Source organism: Jaculus jaculus, chromosome 7 (assembly GCF_020740685.1).
Source record: "Jaculus jaculus isolate mJacJac1 chromosome 7, mJacJac1.mat.Y.cur, whole genome shotgun sequence".
Taxonomy (NCBI): Eukaryota; Metazoa; Chordata; class Mammalia; order Rodentia; family Dipodidae; genus Jaculus; species Jaculus jaculus.
This window is the reverse complement of record NC_059108.1, coordinates 143,419,369-143,443,037: the sequence shown is the minus strand read 5'-3', so window position 1 is coordinate 143,443,037 and position 23,669 is coordinate 143,419,369. Positions and strand designations below refer to the sequence as shown.

At 50.6% G+C, this 23,669-nt stretch overlaps 1 protein-coding gene across 1 annotated transcript in view; it reads right to left on the bottom strand.

Moving 5' to 3' along the window:
* Positions 1–23,669, bottom strand: part of Ltbp2 (latent transforming growth factor beta binding protein 2) — a 119,068-nt gene that overhangs the window by 81,885 nt on the left and 13,514 nt on the right. Inside the window, exon 3 of the mRNA XM_045153951.1 lies at positions 11,971–12,217. Coding sequence (XP_045009886.1) covers positions 11,971–12,217 — 247 coding nt within the window. The remainder of the gene's footprint in view (positions 1–11,970; positions 12,218–23,669) is intronic.

Sequence of the window (23,669 nt, the reverse complement as noted above, 5' to 3'; positions counted from 1 at the left end):
CAGAAATAATTCAGAAGTTTTAAACTGTACATCATTCAGAGGAACATGAGGAAAGCTCTCACCATCCTGTTCTGTACCTGCCAGAATATGACGTGTCCCTTGTCTAGTGGATTCACTGGTAAATGCTTGTACACCCTCCAGTTAGTCACTAGTAACTGTCTCAGTTATCAGGTGGCTTGTTATGGTGTCACAGGGCTGTGTTCAAATGGCTCTTATTTGCCTTAATACTGGCCCTGAAGTATAAGTGACACTGGCAGTTCAGACATGCCTTAAAGTGCTTCCCTAAGTAAAAAAGGGGAGAGTTCTTGGTCTAATGAGTAAAGGGGAAGAAAAGTCTTTGCTGAGGTGGCTAAGATCTATGACTCTTCTATCCATCAAATTAGAAAGAAGGAAAAAGAAATTGGCACTAGTTTTGCTATAATATTTCAAACCACAAAAAATCACAGCCACAGTGTGTGATCAATACTTAGAAGAAACGGGGGGGGGGGGGAAGCACTTTAAATTTTAGGGTTTGGTGCATCCACTAGGATTCTTAGAACGTATGTCTTTAAGAAGATGGTTGTAATTCCAGCACTGAACAGGCGAAAGGTGGGAGAGTTCAGAGTTTAAGGCTATCCTGGGAAAATTAGTAAGACTTTGTCTCAAAATAAAATAATAAAAAGAGTTGAGAATGTAATCCAGAATCTTGGATTCAATCCCTAGCACTGGAGGAGGAGAAAAAAAAAAAAAAAGGAATGACAACAGTGATGCTTACCAAACACGGGCCGAGCAGCAAACAAGGATTACCACACAGAGGTCCCAGCACCAAGCTGAGATGTTGGGACCAGCGCCCAAGCGTGAAACTCCAACGTGTTCCACCTATGAGACATTTGCGTGGAGAAGGAAGACAGCCGCCCGGCTCACGTGCATCGGGACCACTACGACCCATCGACCCACGGTTCTAAGACTTGGACCTGCAAGGCTCCGAAGCCCAGCCTGCTCCCTCCATCACTGCAGACAAACATCCAACTCTCAGACTCTGGCCACAAGCTGCCAACGTGGTGGTGTTGATTTTTTTTTTTTTTTTAATCATTTGTGAAGCCCAGAAGCTGTCAGACAGCTGAGACAATTAAAAGAGAATGAAAACCTAAGGCGGGGCGTGAGAGACCTGGGCTGTGTTACTGAAGATGAGAGGAGGAGGCGGAGAAGGGGGAAAGAACTTTAGAACTCCAGGGCCCTTCTCAACGCTACACAGAACCTGGCCCTGGCATATGGATAAGTCACCTCCGCCAAATGAGCCAGGAGGGGCCGCTTCCTGAACCCTTAAGCTGCCGATTCCTGTCCTTGGAATTCCTCTACCTGCCATCACACACACACGCAGAGAGAGAGAGAGAGTTGGAGAGTTAGAGAGAGAGAGAGAGAACACAGGCTTAGGTAACCCTTGATGTCACGGAACAAATAATGAGTCCCATTCATAGAAGACTTACAAGTGCAAGTACATGTCCACACATTTCACTCCTTACAATTCTTTTTTTTTTTTTTTTAACTTGGGTCATTGGTCTTTGTAGACCTGCCCCTTAATCACAGAGCCATCTCTTCAGCTTCACTTATTTTATTTTTACATATTTACTTATTTTTATTTATTTATTTGGGAGCGACAAGGACAGAGAGAGGCAGAGAGAGAGAGAGAGAATGGGCGCGCCAGGGCTTCCAGCCACTGCAGACAAACTCCAGATGCATGCGCCCCCTTGTGCATCTGGCTAACGTGGGTCCTGAGGAATCGAGCCTCGAACCAGGGTCCTTAGGCTTCACAGGCAAGCGCTTAACCGCTACGCCATCTCTCCAGCCCAGCTCTTTACAATTCTGTAAAGTAGTGATGGCTATCCCCACCCTACAGGTAAGAAAACGGAGGCGCTCAGAACTCAGTCGCTTTCTCCAGGCAGCATAACTGGTATGTGGGAGAGCTGAGTCTCCCCTGTAAGACATTTCACAGCTCCTCCCTCACACACTCCTGCTTTCAGTAGGGCTCTAATCTTGACTCAAGACCATCAGACAGAAGAAATGTGAGCTCCATCTCTCCCCAAGGAAGGGGGCCCTGGAAGGGTGCGACCTGGCTAGGAATCCCGAAGACACCACCTCGCCCTCCGAACCAGACTCCGGCAAGGGGCTCTGACGCAAGCCCGGTGCACGTGGGTGGACAAGTGAGGCCGCGGTCCGGGCTGAGGTCCCGGCAGGAAAACGCTGTGTGGGCAATGGGCTGGGAGCAGAGGTTTTGATGTGCAACCTTTGTTCTGCAAGGAAAGGGGATTTTTCTCTTCAAGAAGCACTCAAACTTCCTTGAATTTTAGACCTTGCACAAATATTTTTTTAGGAGAAATAAGAAGAAAGAAAAAAGAAAGCCTCCACCACATGCCTGTCCTAGCTACTCACTTCCCCAGTGAATCACGGACACCAAACCACAGCTATGCGGCTAACAAAGGAACTATGTGTTTTTTCACATTTCATTATGGGGACTCATTTACCAATCTTCACTGTCATCTACAGACAGACAGATGGGCAGGCGGACACACCCCTCGGAGGTCCTAAAGCAGGATCTGACAACAGGGTTCCAATGTTCTCTCTTTACTCTTTTTTTTTTTTTTTAAAGATTTTATTTTTATTTATTGATTAGAGACAGAGAGAGAGGGAGAGAAAGAAACAGAGAGAGAAAGAGAGAGAGAGTGAGAATGGGCACACCAGGGCCTCTAGCCCTTGCAAATGAACTCCAGATGCATGCGCCACCACCTGCATCTGGCTTACGTGGGACCTGGAGAATTGAACTTACGTCCTTAGGTTTCACAGGCATGTGCCTTAACCGCTAAGCCATCTCTCCAGCCCCTCTCTTTACTCTTTGTAATCCAATTCTTGGAAATTATCCCGCTTAATTTAGGCCGCCCTCTTAGGCCCTCTCTGAGGTGAACGGTGTGCACACGTGTGTGCTGAGTGTGCGGTGACGGGAGGTGAGGGGGCAGTGACCCAGTGACACGTATGTGGGGACAAGTGTGTGTTTCGGGGTCTTTAGTCAGTGTTACGCTTCCACCCCTTGACTGTGCTGAAGCAATTTACACCTGGGAAGCTCTTGGTGGCTTTTCTGACAGTGTCAAATGAACCAGCCGATGATAGATTTACAGGTGGGGTAAACTGGGAAAACCACTGGGCCCATAAATCAGAAACTTCCTCCATATCTCCAGCAAGACGTGAAACCTCGCATAGATTTGGAAACCTTAGCCAGCAGTGTGGCCCACGCCTTTAATCCCAGCGCTCAGAAAACCTCCTGGGCCCCTGTTACACACACGAGCACCTCCGGGGAGTGACACTAAGGAGTCAAAACTAGGTATAGTTAAAAAAGAAAAAAACAGGGCTGGAGAGATGGCTTAGCGGTTAAGCGCTTGCCTGTGAAGCCTAAGGACCCCGGCTCGAGGCTCGGTTCCCCAGGTCCCACGTTAGCCAGATGCACAAGGGGGTGCACACGTCTGGAGTTTGTTTGCAGAGGCTGGAAGCCCTGGTGCGCCCATTCTCTCTCTCCTTCTATCTGTCTTTCTCTCTATGTCTGTCGCTCTCAAATAAATAAATAAATAATTAAAAAAAAAAAAGAAAAAACAGTCAAATGAGATGGACCTTCAACATCTAAAAACCAGCTTTAGCCAGATGCAAATTGGCACATGCATCTGGAGATCCTTTGCAGTAGCAGGAGGGCCTGGTGCACGGATTCTCTCCCTCCCTCTCTCTCTTCCTCCTCTGTCTCTCTCTGTTTATAAAGCAAATGGATAAAAATTTAAAAAAAAATCCTGAGGGCTGGAAAGATGGCTTATCAGTTAAGGTTTTGCCTACAAAGCCCAAGGACCTCAGTTCGATGCCCCAGGACCCACAGAAGAGAGATGCACAAGGTGGCACATGCATCTGGAGTTTGTTTGCAGTGGCTGGAGGCCCTGGTGCGCCCATTCTCTCTCTCTCTCTACCCCCCTCTTTCTCTCTCAAATAAATAAATAATTTTTAAAAAAAAGTAAAACAAACAAAAAAAAAAAAAACAGCTTGAGGAGTGCGGAGACAGCTAGAGGTAAGAGCACTTGCTGCATGCACGTGAGGACCTGGGTTTGATCCTCAGCACCCACATAAAAAAACTGGGTGTGGCTGCGCATGCCTATAACCTCAGGGCCCAGTTGGGGCAGAGACAGGAGAATTACTGGATCTCACTGGTCAGCCAGTCTAACTGAAAACTGGTAAGCTCCAGGTTCGGCGAGAGATTCTGTCTTAGGAAACTAAACCAGAAGAGTGATGGATGTCTTCCTCCGGTCTCCTCACAGATGTGCACAGGGCACATGCATCTGCATATACACACACACACATTACACACACACACACACACACACACACACACACACACTATATACACACAATAATAAAAACTGAAAAGAGCTTTGACCAACTTGACCATTTCTCTTGCTTCATTGCTCCCTAGCCTCTTCCTTTCAAAAATCCTGGAGGACGAGTTCATTGTGCCTTTACACTGTCCTTGCAACTTTTTCAAATCTGATGCTGAAAGTGGCATACATTAATGTTCTACTAAGGTTCCCCTTGCTCCTGGTGAAGGCTGTGAGGAATGCTATCCCAGGCCCTCATTACTTTCTGGACTTTTCTGAAAAGACCTTGGATGGCCAGCCGGCCCAGCTCTATAGCTCCCAAGCGGAGCTGAGCGTTCCAGCGGTGGCCTGCTCACCTGCTCCAGACACTGTCCAGCAGAATGCATTCGATGCCCTCAGTTTCCCCCGTGTACAATGGCAGTGACAGGACAACCTCCTCACGGTGGCGTTGTGAGGACTGATGGGCGGGATGGAGGTCTACCTGCCTCGGTGGCCCCTGCCACCCTTCTCAGCCAACACTGGCGCCCATGAGAGGCTCCTGTGTCTCTGCCCTCCAGCCAGCGAGGGGCCCAAGCAAGAGGTCAAAGGGCAAAACGAAAACGAGGTGAGGTTCTATCCTCCCATGGCCTCTGGCAGGCACTGCAGGTCAGCTGGGGACAGCCCTGTCCTGTAGCTGGTGACTGAGTCCCAGTGACTGCTGGTTCCTTCACAGATAGCTTAAGGCCCTGTCACCACAGAGCTCCACCAGCCTTTATTGTGTCCCCCCCAACCTGTCCATGCCCTGTTAACAGACCCTTTACTGCACTGTTCCCACCAAGAATGTCCTCGTTCCTGCCAGAACTTTGCTCCAGGCACGAAGCACTATTCACTAGGGAGCCCTGAGCCCTGAGCCGCGTGTGACTCAGCACTCGCCTCGTCTTTCACCATGAAACCCACAGCTCGGTGCGGCCCAGTATTAACAGCAGCAGCATTTTACACTGAGACTGTGAGAGGTGAAAAAAAAAAATTTTTTTTTTAACTCTATATCACATGCTGGCGAGCAACAGAATCAGATGAAAGCGTGGTCTCTCTGACTCATGACCCGCACTTCCCAGCCCATGCCGAGGCATCCCCAGTAATGGGTTAAGGGAAGCCCATAAAGAGCTGTCTTCCTCATTAAGACTCGGAAGGATAGGTTAAAACGGCAACCACACTATGCTCAAAAGACCCACGCTCCTAAGTCCTGCCTGACCACAGCCCTCCCCCTAATGCCACACTAATAGGGTACCATTCACCTCCTCCACCACTCCACTATTAAAACGGAAATCACCCCAGCCACAACCCCCATCCTCCCAGTCCTAGCCCAGACACCCATCCCTACACCCGGAAATCTAGATCCGCTACTAAGGGGCGAAGAGCCCTGACGACTCTCCTTGCCTCTCTGTGCCTGGGCTGTTGCCCCAGTCCTGGTGGCAGGCACAGCCTGCCCTTGCCTCATTTATCCTACAGAACAGTATCAGACACAATTAGACAAAAGGTATGTGTGGGCTGGAGAGATGGCTTAGCGGTTAAGCGCTTGCCTGTGAAGCCTAAGGACCCCGGTTCGAGGCTCGGTTCCCCAGGTCCCACGTTAGCCAGATGCACAAGGGGGCGCACGCGTCTGGAGTTCGTTTGCAGAGGCTGGAAGCCCTGGCGCGCCCATGCTCTCTCTCTCCCTCTATCTGTCTTTCTCTCTGTGTCTGTCGCTCTCAAATAAATAATTTTTTTTTAAAAAAAAGGTATGTGTGACACCCATTTCATACATATCAATGAGCTGGTGGCTTTAATGTGGGAATCGCAAGAAGGGTCAGCTAGCAGTGTCTGAAATACAGAAGGGGTGGGGTCAGGTCCTAATGATGGTGGTGGTCTATAGCTTTCGCCATCCCCGAGCTACGGGCTATGGGCAGGTAGGAGATCAGTAGCTCAAATCTCACAGATCTGTAAAGGGCCAGGTTAAGGGCTGGGCTAGGAGGGGTCATTGCTATAGTTTGCACCTTGACTGTCCCCCTAAGATCCATGTACTAAGGCTTTGACCCCAGGGCTGTATTATTTGGGGTTAGTAGAATCTTTAGAAGGCAGAGCCTAATGGAAAGTCCTTATGTCACTGGAGGGGAAGGCAAGCCCTCCAAGGAGGTTTGGGACCACCCCCCCCATCTTCCTTTTCCTCTCTTGCTTCTTGGCTGTGAGGTGAGCAGTTTGCTTCATCCCACACTCCCCGTCACAGCCCCCTGACTTGCCGGCCAGAGACCTAAAGCAATGGGTCCATCGCATGTTGAATGGGAGCTTTCAAAACTGAGACCTTTCCTCATTATAAGCTAATTCCCTCAGATAGAGATGAAGAGCTAATGTAGTCCTTTTCTGAAACCAAAACTAGGGAGGAGTCCTGATAATCCTTAGCTCTGGGAGAGCCCTGAAAAAACAGAAGAACCCAAACTTCATCAGAAATTTTGGGGTCTTCTCACAAGTCCCTCTGAGACTTAAACAGATGGAGGACAGGAGGGAGTATGGGGAAAACCAAATCTGCCCAGGTGTCCTCTGTGGGGAGCAGGAGGAATATTAGGAAGCACCTGGCCTCCTCTCCCCTGGGCAAGCTGGAGCCTGAGCATGTCCTCACCAATCCAGAAGGCCCAAGCCCAGCAAAAGAAGGCGACACGCTGGCTCTGCCGCATAAGGAGAGCGAGGACATGCTGGCCCCTGCCATCCTCACAACTGTTCCCAGGACCCCTAGGCCCAGGCTCCAAACAGAGCCAAACTGCACGGCCTGGCTCTATCCATCCATACACAGTACTGTCTTTTTTCCACGATCTACAAGAGAACCCTAAAAGTCAGCCACGCCTACTCTATCCACATCTGTGCAGACCGGGGAGCTGCACACGAACTACAAAACCTGAGAGGCCCTTCGCCCTTTCAGAGGGAGCTTGAAGGCAGCTCAGTGGCCACGTCCAGCTGCCTTCAAGGGGGATGCAGGAGCAGATTCCGCCTTCTTGCCTCTCCTGGGAAGAAGCCAGACCGAAGATCACATCTACAGCTGCATTAGGTTATGCATTACACAACTCTTGAGGTATCCGTCTCAAAGACTACTGTGCAAAGGATGTCCTGATGTTGTGTCTAGGAACAGAAAAACCCAATGCAGAACAGCCTGTCTCTCTCCTCTGCCTGACTGGGAACAGTGTTTCTGACCAGCTTGTCACCCTAGATGTCTCTTCTACCAAGGGACCTTCCACAAACTTTTGGGTGTCCTGTCTACACTTCTATAACCACCCCCTGCAAATGGCAGGGAGGCTGAGGGCCATGGGTAATGAAGAAAGTTCTCAGCTGAGGTGAAAGAGCTCTACTCTTCAAAAAGCATTAAGCGGGCAGGGCATGGTGACACACGCCTTTAATCCCAGCACTCAGGAGGCAGAGGTAAGAGGATCGCAGTGAGTTCAAGGCCACCCTGAGACTACATAGTGAATTCCAGGTCAGCCTGGGCTAGAGTGAACCCCTACCTGGGGGACTGTCGGGGGGGGGAAGCATTAAGCAGCAGCAAGGTGTCTGTACCTTCAGGCCTAGGGAAATGAACCCTTTCAACTGATCCGGCTTCCTCCCATGGGGCTAGTGACAATAAGTTAGCTAGAGTCCCCACTAGGGGATCTACACCTCCCCTTGGTCTGAGTGGAAGTACTAACTGCTCCCCAGAACAGGTCTGCGTGTGCACACAGACACACCAGTTCCCCTACCCAGTTTTCTGCCCAGTTCCTCACGGCCGACACATACTCTCCTCATAGTGAACATACACTGCACATCAACATCAGATACCATGCGAAGCAGCCTACTCATGTGATCTTATTTCATTTTCCCAGTAACCCTGTCAGATGGAGACCAATGACTTGGAGAGATTAGGATGTGTGCCTAATGTCACTCAGCTGCTAAGGGGTAATTCAGAACCGGAGCCAAGGATAATCTGGATTCAGAGCCCAGGCTCTAGGCAACGGTACTGAAACGCAGTCTGCAGACCAGCAGCAGCAGCATCACCTGGGACCATGTTAGAGACGCTCATTTCAGACCTACAGATCAGGAGATGAGCACAGGGGATACATACTGATCTAAAGCATCATGTTCCAAAGGTTCCTCATTCCTCTAAGCATCTCCACGTCTCGAGGACCTTGCCCAACTGTCTGGCTGTTGCCTCCCAAGTGGGTCAGGCCCTCTGTCTAGTCTTGGGCAAGAGTCCTGGAGCTAGAGCTCAAGGAGACCTCCAGGCTGGGCAGCCAGCTCAGGCCACAGCTGGACATCAAAGCACATTTGGCCTCCATGGACATTCCGTCTGCTGCTGGGACTCGCCAGGCCCCTCTCCCTCAGCAACCTCAGGACACATCTCCTGGCCTCTGCCTACCGCTCTTCCAAAGGGACCTGAGCCATCACCGTGCCTGTAGAACTTCCCTTCCCACTAGAATACCCTCTACATCGTGTCACTGCTTTGTCTGGACATGCTGGCGAGGCCTGTCCAAGCTGCTATCAGGAGAGAGGCCAGCAGCTGCTTGGGAAACCTGGCCAGTCTCACAGGAAACGTCTGACACCTCCAGGCACACGGGATTTGGCCCACCAAAGCAAAACACAGCTGGGTGGACGGCAGCCGGCAGCAGGGCGCTCAGACTTTCCCAGATCTCGTGGCATGCAGGCAAAGAGCGATGGTGTCGGCTTAGAGCTCATTAGGGACATCACAGTAGCCCCTGGCCAGGAAGCCGGTGAAAGCCAAGAGGGATGGCCCTGCCGTGGGCCAAAGGCTTCACCCAGGGCCTTGGCCTCCACCACCTCTCACAAGAAAGGCAACATCTCCCGGTTACTGACTGCATGCAAACTCAGACGCCTCGCCTTGTAGCCTGGGAGAATGGGTGCACCAAGGCCACCAGCCACTGCAAACGAACTCCAGACACGGGCACCACCTTGCACATCTGGCTAACGTGGGTCCTGGGGAATCGAACCTGGGTACTTTGGCTTTGCAGGCAAACGCCTTGACCACTAAGCCATCCCTCCAGCCCCCCCCCCTTTTTTTACATTGGCTGAGGTTCCTACAGTGTGGCAGGCACAGTATCGGAGTGTGGGGACACATTCGTGTACAACCAGGCCACTGTCCCTGCCCTCAGGGAGTTCCTGATCCAGCGAGCGGTGAGCAGCCCAGCCCAGAGCTCCATGCAGAGTGCTACAAAGGACAACATGGAGTCTTCTCCGCACCAACAGAGCTCCCCCCACCTTAATGGCACTCAGACCAGCACCTGTAGCTCCAGGCACAAGACGAAGTTCAATGCCAGGAGGACCTTTTTGTTAAGTCAACTCTGTCATTTGCAACAAGTGTCGGAGAGTGAACAGGGAGCGAGGATATTCTGCAAGCAAGGCACTGTGTGTGTGGGTGGGAGGAGCTGGATCAGTGCTGCCTTCTAGGCTATGTGGCAACCACAGTCTCAAGTGCAAGGCTCAGGGCCTCACGGTACTTGCCGGCAAGAAAGTGCTTTGGAGCTGGTGAGCTGGCTTAGTGGCGAAGGCGCTTGCCTGCGAAGCCTAAAGACCCACGGTCAACTCTCCAGATCCCATGAAAGCCAGACTTACAAAGGTAGGGCAAGCACAAGGCTGCACATGCCCACTAGGTGGCACAAGCATCTGGAGTTCGATTACAGCGGCTGAGGCCCTGGTGCAGCAATTCTCTCTCTCTGTCTTGCTCACTCTCTCTAAAATACGTGTATTTATTTTTTTTTTAAGTACAAGACTGAAGGAAGCTTTCTGAAGGAAATGAGATTAGGCCTTGAAGAACGGGGAGGAAAGATGATGCCAGGGTATCAAATGGCTCTGGCTCGAGGGTGCCAGGGACAGAAGGACTTGCCAAGCACAATGGACATGCACAGGATCAATGTATTACAAAAGAACGGATCTTACCAGCCAACGGAGAGCAGCAGAAGGAAAGCCCATCTGGAAGGACTCTATGCCCATGCTGCCCCTGGTTGGCCGTCTGGTTGGCACCTCACATGTGTGTTCCATGTGGCTGCAAGCTGGACCTGCCTGCTTGGGACCTACAGCCTATAATAATTCAAGTAGGGCCAGGCCCTGCCCACCAGCTCATACCCAATACCAGGACTCCTGTGCCCACCTAGCCACTCGGTTTTACTCCTTGCTTCTGCCCCAGCGTCCCAAAACCTTGTCAACAGGGTTTCGCTGTTTTTGACCTTCAAGTGCCCTAAGCCTTAGCCTGAGCCTATCCATCCTTGCTTCCTAGATGCCCTTAGAAACGACCCATCTGGCGCTGGAGAGATCGCTTAGTGGCTAAGGCTCTTGCCTGCAAAGCCTAAGAACTCATGTCCAAATCTCCAGGTCCCACATAAGCCAGGTGCACAGTGACGTAAGTGTGTGATGTCATACATGTGCACAAGGGGGCACATGAGTTTGGAGTTCATTTTCAGTAGCTGAAGGCCCTGGTGTGTCAATTCTTTCTCTTTCTCTCTCTCTCCCTCTCTCTCTCTCTCTCTGTCTCAATCTCTCTCATAAAAGAACAAAAGAAAAGAAGCTACCTGTTTGGGTTCTCAGGGCCATGGCATCCCACCCTGCCACCTCCATGTGCCTGCTGCACCCATACCCACTTCAGAGTTACTAGGTAGCCACTACCTCCTTTCCTCTCTGTCTCCCTACACAGTGGGTCTCTTCTGACCTTCACTGCTGGGGACCTGACCTCAAAGTCAGCCTCCTCCCGTGTTCTCTTGGCTCTGAGTGGGCAAATCCATTTTCCCCTTAGTTCAGCAAGACAAGGTTACATTTCAGAAAGAACGTCCTAAGTAGAAGCAAATGGAAAAACCAATGTGAAAACCCCAAAGCAAAACACAGCCCCCTAGAAATAGACCAGTTTACAAAGTTCAGATTTCCTGTCCTGAGCTAGAAAAAGTCTAGCCAGATTGCTTGGCAAGCAGGCCGGGGACCGCCGCCTGTGAACTCCTCTTGCGGACCTAAGCTGCTCCCTCCCCCGCGTCCTCCAGCTCTTCCCTCTAAGGAGAGATGCCAGCCGGTGAGTGGACAGAAGGGGTTTTCTTCTGGCAAAGGAACCCTTCCAGCATCATAGAACACCGTGGAGGAAATGTGGAAGAAGACAGAGGAGAAGATGATAAGGAAGAGGTAGGAGGGACATTCACAAAGGCTTACATACGTTCCAGACGCTATTCTAAGCACACTCTTTATATTCACTAATGTGATCTTCCTCACAATTCGTCACATAGGTGTGGGCATTGCCCCCTCCTTACCCATGAGAAGTCAGAGACACAGGGAGGGACATAACCTGGCCAGGGTCATCTAAGGAAACAGTGAAATCAGGAGGGAGCCAAGAGACCTGATGCTGGGACGTGCCTCCTCAGCTTCTTCCCAGGCTCCAGAGGGCACAGACTTTGCCTCCCTCACCCCTTCACTGAGCTTGAGGGGGCAAGGAATGGGGAGGAGAGAAAGGAGGTCCACCAGGCCTCCTCTACAGTCCCCAGGATGAAGCCCTAAGAGAGAGACTCAAACCCTGGGTACCCAGGTCCCTTGGCTCTGAGCGGGTTAAGTTCAGGAAGGGGCTTACCCTGCTGGCGATGGTGGCCGGGCCAGTGGCTGCGTTCTGGCCACGGGGCTTCCTCTGGCCGTGCTGCTCCCGCGTGCGGTGGGCACCCCCTCGGCTGAGCGTCGGGGTCCTGGCCTGGCGTTCTGAGGATCGAATTCCTCCTCAGGAATGACCTCCTCGCAGCGGGCCCCACGGAAGCCAGAGCGGCAGATGCACAGCTGAGGCCGGCTGCAGGAGCCCCGGTTCTGGCACGGTGGCTGGCATAAGGCTGAGGAAACAGGGAGAGAGTGTTGACAGCGGGGCCAGACACTGTGAGGCCATGGGCCACCCGCCAGTCACCCTCACGTCAGACGGGTTTCTACCCCAGGGAAAGGACCTTGCCTGGACCCTCACTCATGAAGGAAGCCTGCTTCCTGGCCTCAAAGCATTCCCAGCCCATGTTTCTCCCTGCCACACACAGGCCTCCATGATGAACGCGCCTTTGACTTTGGGACAAATTGCGGAAGTTGTAAAGGGGGCTCTCACCACATGTCCAATAGGACACCCTGGAGGGGAAAGGGCCGTATGACATCATACGCATTATATTTAGGTTTGGATGTCCATTCCTATATCTAAGAATGCAGATATTTTATTTCATGCCTTCTTATAACTCTGAAACTTAGACATAATGACTGTCACTGAGTAGATTATCAATGTTGAGTGAACTGATGCATATGAAAAAGGGCTCAATATTAGCTTGAAAGCCAGCTGTTGGGCTTTCCGTCATCCTTGACCCTCACAGAACCTTCTTCCTGGTGAATCATGAGGGATGGTCTGAGGAGCTCTAAGGGCCTTCGAGATCATACCGGCACGAAAGCCTCTGTCTGCCTCCCCGGAGAGTTCCAGCTCTCAGTCCCCCCCTGTCTGGGGAATGGGATGATCCTATGCCACAGCTCCTGAGTTCCAGCTCTCAGTCCCCCCCTCTGTCTGGGGAATGGGATGATCCTATGCCACAGCTCCTGAGTTCCAGCTCCCAATCCCCCCCTCTGTCTGGGGAATGGGATGATCCTATGCCACAGCTCCTGAGTTCCAGCTTTCAGTCCCCCCCTGTCTGGGGAATGGGATGACCCTATGCCACAGCTCCTGTTGCAGTCTGGGGACAAGTTGGGGCTGACATTGGACACCTTCCCCCAAGCCAGCACAATGAGCAGCCACCCATCTTCTAGGCCATGGGCACTCTCTTCGTTGGCCTTCATTACTTTACAAAGTCCAAAGCCAAATACCCAGTGATCAGCAACCACATGGAGTCGCATACAGAGACCCACTCCCACGTTAGGATGCAGAGCTGGGCCCTGTTCTCCTAGGACTTCCCCGGGAGACATGTATGAGCCTGTGGTATGGGTCATTCTGTGCCCTCTAAACCCAAGATCTCACCCACCTGCCCCCTCTTGGGCTTGATAAGTAGTGACTCAGTCCTACTGAGAGGTGGGCGTTGAGGACAAAGTCCTTGCCCACATGAGGCTTGCACTCCAGTGAGGGAGACCAACGGATGAAGTGGTCCAGGTACTTCAATGAAGAGAGGGGAATGGTGTGAAGGGGATGGATTGGGAAGATCTGGGCGGACTCCCAGACACTTTGAGCTATGCAGGCACAAAACCCTGGAGGCTAGAAGGAATGTGGCGTGCTGGGAGAGAGACACAAGGGATCGGGGAGGCTGGGATCTGGTGGAGGGAGAGAGAAGTAAGGAAGGCCATCCAAGATCATCAAGGAAGAAGAGGTTGATATGCTGACCTTGTTGCTCCGGGTACATTTATGAAACCACCAGGCACTCCTCTTACCCAGACCACATGTCCAGGGGAGTTCATGAGAAATCATTCTGAGAAAAACAATAAAATCCTACCACAGGGGCTGGAGAGATGGCTTAGCGGTTAAGCGCTTGCCTGTGAAGCCTAAGGACCCCGGTTCGAGGCTCGGTTCCCCAGGTCCCACGTTAGCCAGATGCACAAGGGGGCGCACGCGTCTGGAGTTCGTTTGCAGAGGCTGGAAGCCCTGGCGCGCCCATTCTCTCTCTCTCCCTCTATCTGTCTTTCTCTCTGTGTCTGTCGCTCTCAAATAAATAAATAAATAAATAATTTTAAAAAAAAATCCTACCACAGGCTGGTTTGGATGAATCTCTCCAAAATTCCTCCTATCCCATGCCATCTTACTTTCAGAGACTTTCAGTGGCTCCCCAGTACCTTCAGAATACAGGTCCACAGACTAATACCGAAGACCTTCCAAGTCTGACCTCTACAACAAACGTCTAAGTCAACCTGTTGTGCATGAACTTTTCTGAGTAGCCCTTCCTATCCCCTTTGCCTACATGCTATTGTTCCCTCAAAGCCACCTACCATTCAGCAGCTGACTCCTCCTCTGAGCAACGAGGAGATGCCCTTGCTAGACATATCACTGACTGGGCTCACCCCGTGTGATGGGCTTTCATGCATTCATGTCTCAGTGACCCCACTCACATGGCCATCCCCTTAAGAGTGTAATGATCAGGGCTGGAGAGATGGCTTAGTGGTTAAGGCGCTTGCCTGCGAAGTCTAAGAACTCATGTTCAGATCTCCAGATCCCACATAAGCCAGATGCACAGACACAAGCATGCAATGTCACACATGCACCACAAGAGACGCATGTGTCTGGAGTTTGTTTGCAGCAGCTGATACCAGAACCTCTTGATCCGCCAAAGCCCACACGGTAAAATTCAAATGATGAGGGAAGACGTGGCAGTGTGTGCGTTCTTGATTGAGTATTCTTAGAGAACTCACTAGGTCTGGGGCTTGTAACAGAAAGTCTCCAGCTTGCTGACGCAGAAAGCTGGACCCACAGTTCCTGGGATGAGTGTTATGCTAGCCAGAGCTGCTAACCCTGACAAGGGCACTCAAGGGCCAGGCTGCCTAGTCAGTGCAGAGTGGGAAAAATTTTAGATCTACACTGAAGGATTCCAGCCACGAGCTGGATCCCAAAGTCAAGGCTTTTTTCTAAGCGCCTTGGGACCCTTTCCTAACACCCTCTTGCCCCCAAAATAAGCAAGACCATGTCAGAGGATTGTAAGCTGAGCCCAACTTCAAACACAAACTGCCACTGTAAGATTCTGGCCTGTTGTCTGGCCACCATCCCATCTTCCCAGGCAGAACTGGACACCAGCTGGCCAGTTCTTTGTCACCACTGCCTCTGCCACAGACACAACCAGTGGGGGCAGGCCAAACACTGGAGAAGGTAAATGTGCCCAAATCTGGTCCTGGCCCTGATTATCTTTGGGGGAAGGGATGAGCCATGTAGACTCACCCTATCTTCCAGCAAAGACCCAGAGTCTGGCATGCAAGAGGATAGGGTCGGGGAGGGGAACAGTCATCAAGGAATTCTTACCCCCTCATTTGACCTTTAATGTGAGATGGCCTAGCTTCTATCTTCCCTTCCCAAGATCAGAGAATGGCCCATCTTTAATTTTAACAGTAAGATCTTTCACTGTCTGGAGACTCAAAACCCAAGCCCTGAAGGCTGCGCCTCTTTGCCTCTTCACCCACTGAATTCTGGTCCTGCCTACTTTGCCAGTGCTTTCAGTTACCATTGTTGGGCACCTTCCCTTGGTCGGACCATCCAGGGAAGGCACAGAAACAGGAAAGACCAGGCCGCCCACAAAGGAAGCTCTGACCCATAGGGGTCCTCACTCTTCTGGAAGGCGCTTGCCCACCATGGCAAATGAAGTGGTTGGAATAGTGTGGAAATAGCATTTTCTCTATGTCTATGATATCGTATCATCATGAATAAGTTTTTTTTTGTTATTATTATTTTTAGCAATAAGGAACTTTATTAACAGCAAAACAATAGTAAAGATTTGAGGGGCTGGAGAGATGGCTTAGCAGTTCTGGTACTTGCCTGCAAAACCTAAAGACCCAGGTTCGATTCACTAGTACCCACGTAGGCCAGATGCATAAGGTGGTGCATGTGTCTGGAGTTTGTTTGCAGTGGCTGGAGACTCTGGTGTGCTCATTCTTTCTATCTATCTGCCTCTCTCTCTCAAATAATATTAGAAAATAAATAAAAGAAATAGGGCTGGAGAGATGGCTTAGCGGTTAAAGCACTTGGCTGTGAAGCTTAAGGACCTAGGTTCAATTCTCCAGGTCCCACATAAGCCACATGCACAAAGAGGCACATGTGTCTGGAGTTTGTTTGCAGTTGCTAGAGGCCCTGGTGCACCCATTCTCTCTCTCGCCCTCTCAGTCACTCTTTCCTTCCCTCTCTCTGTCGCTAATAAATTAATAAAAATTAAAATAAATATTTTAAATGAATAAATAAAGAAAATTAAAAATAGACCACAATAGGTTTATTTTTTAAAAAGATTTGAATAAACTGCTAAAGAGAAAATACCACTGAAGGGTATGAATAAAAGTTTGGTGTGGTTTGTTTTGTTTTGTTTTGTTTTCAGATAGGTTCTCATTGTAGCCCAGGATGGCCTGGAGTTCACTCTGTAGTCCCAGGCTGGCCTCAAACTCAGAGATCCTCCTACCTCTGCCTTCTGAGTGCTGAAATTAAAAGCATGTGCCACCATGCCTAGTGATAAATAAACGTTTCGAGGCAGTGGTCTGCAGTGCTGGCCTGTCTTTGAAAAGGAGCATTCTGACTGTTTGCACTGGTTTGCCTTCTTCCTCCTTCTTTCCCTCACTCTGTGTATGTGTATAATTGAAATGTTCTTTTTGGGGTGGGTTGGATTTCAAGGTAGGGTCTCACTCTGACCCAGGCTGACCTGGAATTTACTATGGAGTCTCAGGGTGGCCTTGAACTCACAGCGATCCTCCCATCTCTGCCTCCTGAGTGCTGGGATTAAAGGCGTACGCCACCACCCCTGGCCAATTGAATTAAAGGTGATGGCACATGATGAATGTGTTTTCTTCTATAACATCCCTCCTCACTTAGAAACAATGTAAAGCTGGTCAAGATAGTTGGTTAAAGATAATTGGTTCTTGAGAAGATTTTGAATATTTTACTGGTGTATGAAATCCAGTGAGGCGGGGCAAGGACGACTGTTCTCTTATTTAAAGGGGATTAGGGCAAAACAAATGAACACAGATTCCGAAACTTAAGCATCAAAAGCAAATGCACATCTACAATCGCAGCACCTTGGGAGGCTGATGTGAAGCTAATTAAGGCCAGTCTAGGCTGCGGAGTGAGCTCTAGGTCAGCCTGGGTTAGTTAGACCCTGCCTCAGAAAACGAAAACTAACACGTTGGCTATCTCGGAATTGCCAGTTGCAGCAGCCGAGAGGAAAGTATGGAGGGCCCAAGAAGAAGACATAGAGCTTTGATGTTTTTTGTTTCTTTGTTTGTTAAAAGTGGGTATACTTATTTATTTGAGAGAGAGAGAGAGAATGGGCACTCCAGGGCCTCCAGCCACTGCAAACGAACTCCAGGCGCCTGCACCACCTTGTGCATCTGGCTTACGTGGGAACTGGGGAATTGAACCTGGGTGCTTTGGCTTTGCAGGCAAATGCCTTAACCACTAAGCCATCACTCCACCTGACATTTTTCTTAAAGAATAGAGATCGTGCCTTGAGAAGCCCATTCAATGAGAGTTAGGCGGCGCTAGCAAATCTTTGATTAACTATTGGTACAGGTTAACAGCATGGAGCCGTGGCGTCTACATCTAGCCCCATGGGGATTTATGTTCGCTGGGAGAAGCATGCTCATCTACTCCCTGTCGGAAGACAGCACCCTTGGACAAGTAGAAGGCTGTGCCAGCCTTCACCCATTCATAATCAGGACTCTCCGGAAGCCCTGTCTTTTCCACGCTCGCTTGGCGCTTTCTTCTTCACTGACCATTAGATACGTGGAGAGTTCCGCTCTGTGGGTAGAGCGAGAAGGATGCCAAAAGCAGAGGAGAGAGACAACTGAAGTTGCTTCGAAAGCAAGAAACGGAAGGCGTTGTTCTCCCCCACCCCCACCTTTCTGGCTGCGCCCCTTCTACCTTCACTCTGCTCCAAAACTCTTAAGCAGGGTTGGCTCAGATTTTCCACACAAAGCACCTACTTTTGGGAAGAGACCAAACTCAGAACGGGCAGCAGGCCTCGGGGAAGCGTCTAGAAACAGCTCACACTGTGTACGCTGCCACCAGCATCTGCTCAGAATCCCTGGTGCCCAGCCACCTGGCAGCAGAGAGGGCACGATGGAGTTGAGAGTCAGAAAGATCCGGTTGTCCCCGCTCGGCCCCCTCCTCAGTGTATGACCACTGTCATCACCCGGGGATGTGTCAGTGGACACTCGGTCTTGTCCCTTGTCACACAGTTGATGACTCCCGTTTCACCAGATCCCGGAAGAGGACACACTCTGCGCTCTCTCACGCACACCGTGCTGCCCAGGATGGTCTAACAACGTAGCCACACGCTGTAGGCCCTTATTTAGATGTAAACCGATTGGACGGAAATAAAACTTAAATCGGAGCTCCCCGTTCTCACTAGCCACATTCCCGGTGTTTAACATATGGCTCACAATGACCATATTGGGCAACAAGATATAGAATAGTTCCATCAGTGCAGAATGTCCTAGTACAGTACTACAGATAGAGAGAGAGAGAGAGAGAGAGAGAGAGAATGGCTTTTGAACCTCTCTGCCACGACCCTTTTCCCAGGGAATAGCAAAGTTGATGAGGCCAGGTTAACGGGGTGGTGCCGAGGTAGGGAGGTGTGAGCTACCTTCCAGTTTCCAGCATCAAGCACAGCCAGCCCCACCCTGCACGGATTAGGTTTTTGTCATCAGTTCTCTCTTCTAGGACCCAGAGACCTTTCCCCCTTCCATCTATGACTTGTAAGGCAGAGTCCTATCCTCAAGGAGGACCCCTCAAGCCCCATGCCTTCCCTAAACCCTGGTTGCTGGGAACACTGGCGACCTCTCTCCTATGCCGCCTGGCCTCTTTATCACCAGAAGGCTTTGTAGCTCCGACAGTTGCCAGCTATCCACAGCACTTGCCCCGGGCCCTCTCTGCGCATCTCATCTAATGATCTGTTAAGTGCATCAACAAATTGTATAACGCTAGGTCACCTAACGCTGTGGCTTGGAGACCTCAGTTTACCTCTGGGATGTGCTTATGGGGTTGGGGAAACATCTCTTGTGCACTTGAGCTATTTCTCCACAGCCTCGACCTCTGATTTACCCAGGAAGGCACTCTGATGGCAGAGACCCCCAAGAAGTTCTGTCTGGCTCACATACCAGGAGGATACTCTCTAAGGACTGGAGGGTACCGTGTTGTATTCCAACTCCCCTTGGCCTTAGGCCCGAGCCACCAGGCTGTGGAGTAGTCAGGACCCCAGGCCTTGCTCCACTCCCACCACAGCTGTGCTGGGCCACTACTCAGAACTGCTGGAAACATCACTGGGGCTCAGAGGCCGGCCAAGCGCCAGGCTCCAAAATAGCAGTTGTGTTCACATAAAAGCTTCTAATGAGAGAAAGATGCCATTTTTGGCCCCTTGTACACTCTCTGCAGACGCTGTCTGGCAGGGCCAAGTGGGCCTCTACCGTTTGGCGGCCGGAGGGGAGGAAGGGGAGGTGTGAGTCAGTCCTTGGCCCCAGCCTCTGGGCCTGGACCGCCCTGTTAATTGCATTAACAAATACTGCAATGCTGGGCCACTTGGGGGCCAAGATCTAGGGACTGGGAAAGAGAGCAGCCCCAATTCCCACCAGCCTCGGCAGGCACAAAGACCTCTGGGCATATCCATCCCACAGCTCTGAGGACTTGGCTGGGAGAAGCCAGAGCTTTGGAGGGGTCAGTGTCAGCAGGGACACTGGAGGTGACGGTGAGACAAGCACATTCAGGGACGAGCCTGGGATGAGTCTTTTCTCAGAAAGTTCCCAGGGCATGGAAGACAGTTCTGACAGCTGACATGGAGCCATCCGCCTCCGGTCACCAGCTTTGGGCACAAGCTCTAGAAAGTCGGGGACAAACACACTCACCGCTCAGCCATGGCAGGACGGAAGCACAGAGGAAAGTGTGGCCTGCCATCACAGACTGTGTCTAAATTCTTAACCACGTGGTCACAGGCTCTGGGAGCCTCGTGTCCTGATCTGAGAAGGATTATGCATCCGATGTTTACGAGTTGCTAGAATGGTAAACCAGATGCTATCCTTTTCCTCATGAGACTTCCCAATTGGTGTGAAGAACCATCAATAAACATGTAAACAAAGAAATACAACAAAAACCTGGATGTGAGGTCTACGGAAGCGACAGTCAAGGAATAAGACTTAGAATAACAAGGCTGAGGGAACTCCAAGTGGAGTGGTTAGAACAGCTCCCCTGAAGAGGGAAGCATGAGCTAGAGAGACTGGAATAATGACAAGATGATGAGGGAGAGTAGAGTGACATTTGCTCAGGCCTAAAGGAGGCTCATTTCAGGAAGCCACCCGGATTCCGTGAGCCGGGATGAGTGTTGAGAGCCGAGGCTGGGAGGGAGACCTGTTCTGAGACCCCCATGGCAGATGGTAAGCAGATGTGTTAAAAGACAGCATGGAGCAAAGCCAGGAGGCCGCTGTGGGCACCCAGGACCAGAGGGGCAGCGGGCAGCACAGGGACACAGACAACCTACAGGGAACAAGGTGGGCTGGGCAGGGGTGAGATGCAAAGCCTGAACAAGAAAAAGTGTCCAGATGCCTCCCCACACAGGTGCTTGGGGGATGCCATTTCCAGGGAAGACCTAGTCAGGGAGCTGGCTCAGAGAGAAAGAAATCATGTGTTTGTTTTGCACGGGTTGGAACTGGGCAGTCTGAAAGGCATCGCAATAAATACTGAGTAAGCAGTGGACATAGGAGTTTGGAGGTCAGGGGAAAGGTTTAGCTAGAGATATCTATAAATCTGAGCTCCAGTGATCCAAAGATCATTCCATGAGCAGTGCAGTGGGAAGGTTAAAAAGAGGATGTAGGGGCTGGAGAGATGACTTAGCAGTTAAGGCGCTTGACTATGAAGCCTAAGGGCTCATGTTTGACTCTCCAGATCCCACATAAGCCAGACGCACAGAGACGTAAGTGCACAAGGTTGCACATGCGCACAAGGCGGCATACGAGTCTGGAGTTCCGACTGCAGTGGCTGGAGGTCCTGGCCCGCCAATTCTCTCAGTAGTGGGTCCAAGGGAAGCAGCAGCCAGGTACATATACACAGGAGATACTCCGATACATAGAGAGGCAGGCACTCTGCTGGTGTCACGGGACCCTGCACCTGGCCTCAGGAAGCTGCCAGCTAAGGACATCTCTTAAGCACTCCACTGGGCAAAGAGCCTCACCCTTGCTCTTCATGGAGAGCTGAGGCGGCCCGACATAGCGTCTTGCTGGGAGACAATGCACCCTTACTAGCTAGATCTTTCTTGCCACCATTCCCTGCCAACACCTGGAGGATCCAGAGATGACTACTCAGAGGTTCAAGCCTCTGTCTCCTAGCAGGTCTAACCAGCCAGTATAGGAATGAAAATTATTCATTACTCCCAGAATGTGGGAGACTGGGGTAAGAAGACTGCTTGAGGCCAGTCTAGGTTACAGGGTGAAGACCTGTCTCAAAAAAAAAAATAAAATAAAATAAAAAAATAGAAGGAGGCAGAGGGAGGGAATAGAAAGGAGGAAAGAAAGAAGAAAACAAACCAAAAAAAAAAGCTGGGTGTGGTGGCGCACGCCTTTAATCCCAGCACTCAGGAGGCAGAGGTAGAGGATCACTGTGAGTTTGAGGACACCCTGAGACTACATACTGAATTCCAGGTCAGCCTGGGGTACAGTGAGACCCTACCTTGAAAAAAAATTTTAAAAAGGAAGGAAAGAAGGGGAATTCCCATCTGCCTTGCCCCATTTTCCTAGGGTTTATTAAGAACTTAGCATTATAAGGTCCTAAGCTTTCTAGGCATCACCTCACATATTCACCTCATTCTTCTCCGTAGAATACCGTTCTCATCCACAACTGCCACATGGGGAAACTGAGGCTTATAGTGGTTAACATCTTATTCAAGATCGCCATGCTGTTAAGTAATGGAGCAAAGAACCCAGAGGTTCTGGCTCCAAAGTTGGGGTGCCCCCACTTGCGAGTATTCTACATGGTTGATATCAAGGGTGGGTCCAGGCAAGCCTCCTCAATAAAGCAGAGCTTAGGAAATAAGAAACAGGGTCTTTGCAGGACTGAGATAAGGAGCGGAAGAAATGCTGCTCCCGTGTTCACCCACACGCAGAGTGGCTCTGGACTGAGAAGGCAGGAGCAAATGCCCAGATCCCCTGAGCACCACTGGAAGTTTCTGGAAGGGCTAATAGAACCTGAGAAGCAGAAACGGCCCTCTCAGCTCAGCCTAGGACAGCGACTGTGCCATTCAGTCCCTTCTCAGTAATTGTGTGCTGGAGGGTGTGGGGGTGCGGGTATTGGGTAAAACAGACCATGCTCTCAAAATCAAGGACAAAATCAAGGCTAGGCACAAAGAGCCGATAAAACAGGCCAGACCATGAACTAGACATCTGACCTAAGCCATCTTATTGATTACTTATAATGCTAGGAGGCACCCACTATTGTCAACCATAGTGTACAGAACACGACATTGCAACAGAGAGCTTAAGCAACTTGTCTTAACTAACCACGCAGCCACACAGGGGTAGAGCTGGTATTTGAACCCGTATAGTCTAGCACAGGGTCCAAGGCAAAGTGCCAAAATACCAGCTAAACTATCCACATGCCTGATGTCTTCACACAGCCGCTCACATAGCAGGGGATGTAAAGGGGGCCTGGCCTTCGGGAGCCAGGCTACTGGATTCACACTCAGGTCCTTCACAGCTTAGCCTGGACAAGTAGTCAGCCTTGTCTGCAAAAGGCAAGAAAAAAAATCAAGTCTAGGGCTGGAGAGATGGCGTACCAGTTAAGGTGATTGCCTACAAAGCCTAAGGACCCAGGTTCAACTCCCCAGTACTCCCGTAAGTCAGATGCACATGGTGGCACACGCATCTGGAGTTCGTTTGCAGTGGCTAGAGGCCCTGATGCACCCATTCTCTCTCTCTTTCTCTCTCGCTATCTGCCTCTTTCTCTTGCTCAAAGAAATAATTTTTTTAAAAGATCAAGTCGAGAGCCGGGCGTAGTGGCACACACCTTTAATCCCAGCACTCGGGAGGCAGAGGTAGGAGGATCGCCGCGAGTTCGAGGACACCCTGAGACTCCATAGTGAATTCCAGGTCAGCCTAGGCTAGAGTGAGACCCTACCTCGAAAAAAAAAAAATAATAATAATAAATCAAGTCTAGGACTGGCTTGGGGGTCAGGCACTTGCCTGCAAAGCCAAAGCACTGCGGTTCCATTCCCCACGTAAGCCAGACACACAAGGAAGCATGCGCCTCTGGAGTTCATTTGCCATGGCCAGAAGCCCTGGCACACCCACTCTCTCACACTTTCTCTTTCTCCCTCTCTCAAATAGGTAAGTAAAAATAAAAACAAATTTAAAAATCAAGTCTAGCTTCTAGGGTCACTGAAAGGATTAAACATCAATAATCTATAGGGTCTAGTCTATTCCGTGATTCCCTGTAAGAGCACAGGTGCCAAATATCTTATGGCTAAAGCTCCAGGCCAGAAAGAAGCCCAGTGACTTACCCAAGGGAACAAAGCTGGGGCCAAGCACCCATCTTCTTGGCTCTGGTGCCAATATTCAAAGCACATGAATTTGGCATTGAGCCTGACTGTAAGAGTTGGGAAAGACCTCTTCTCAGCC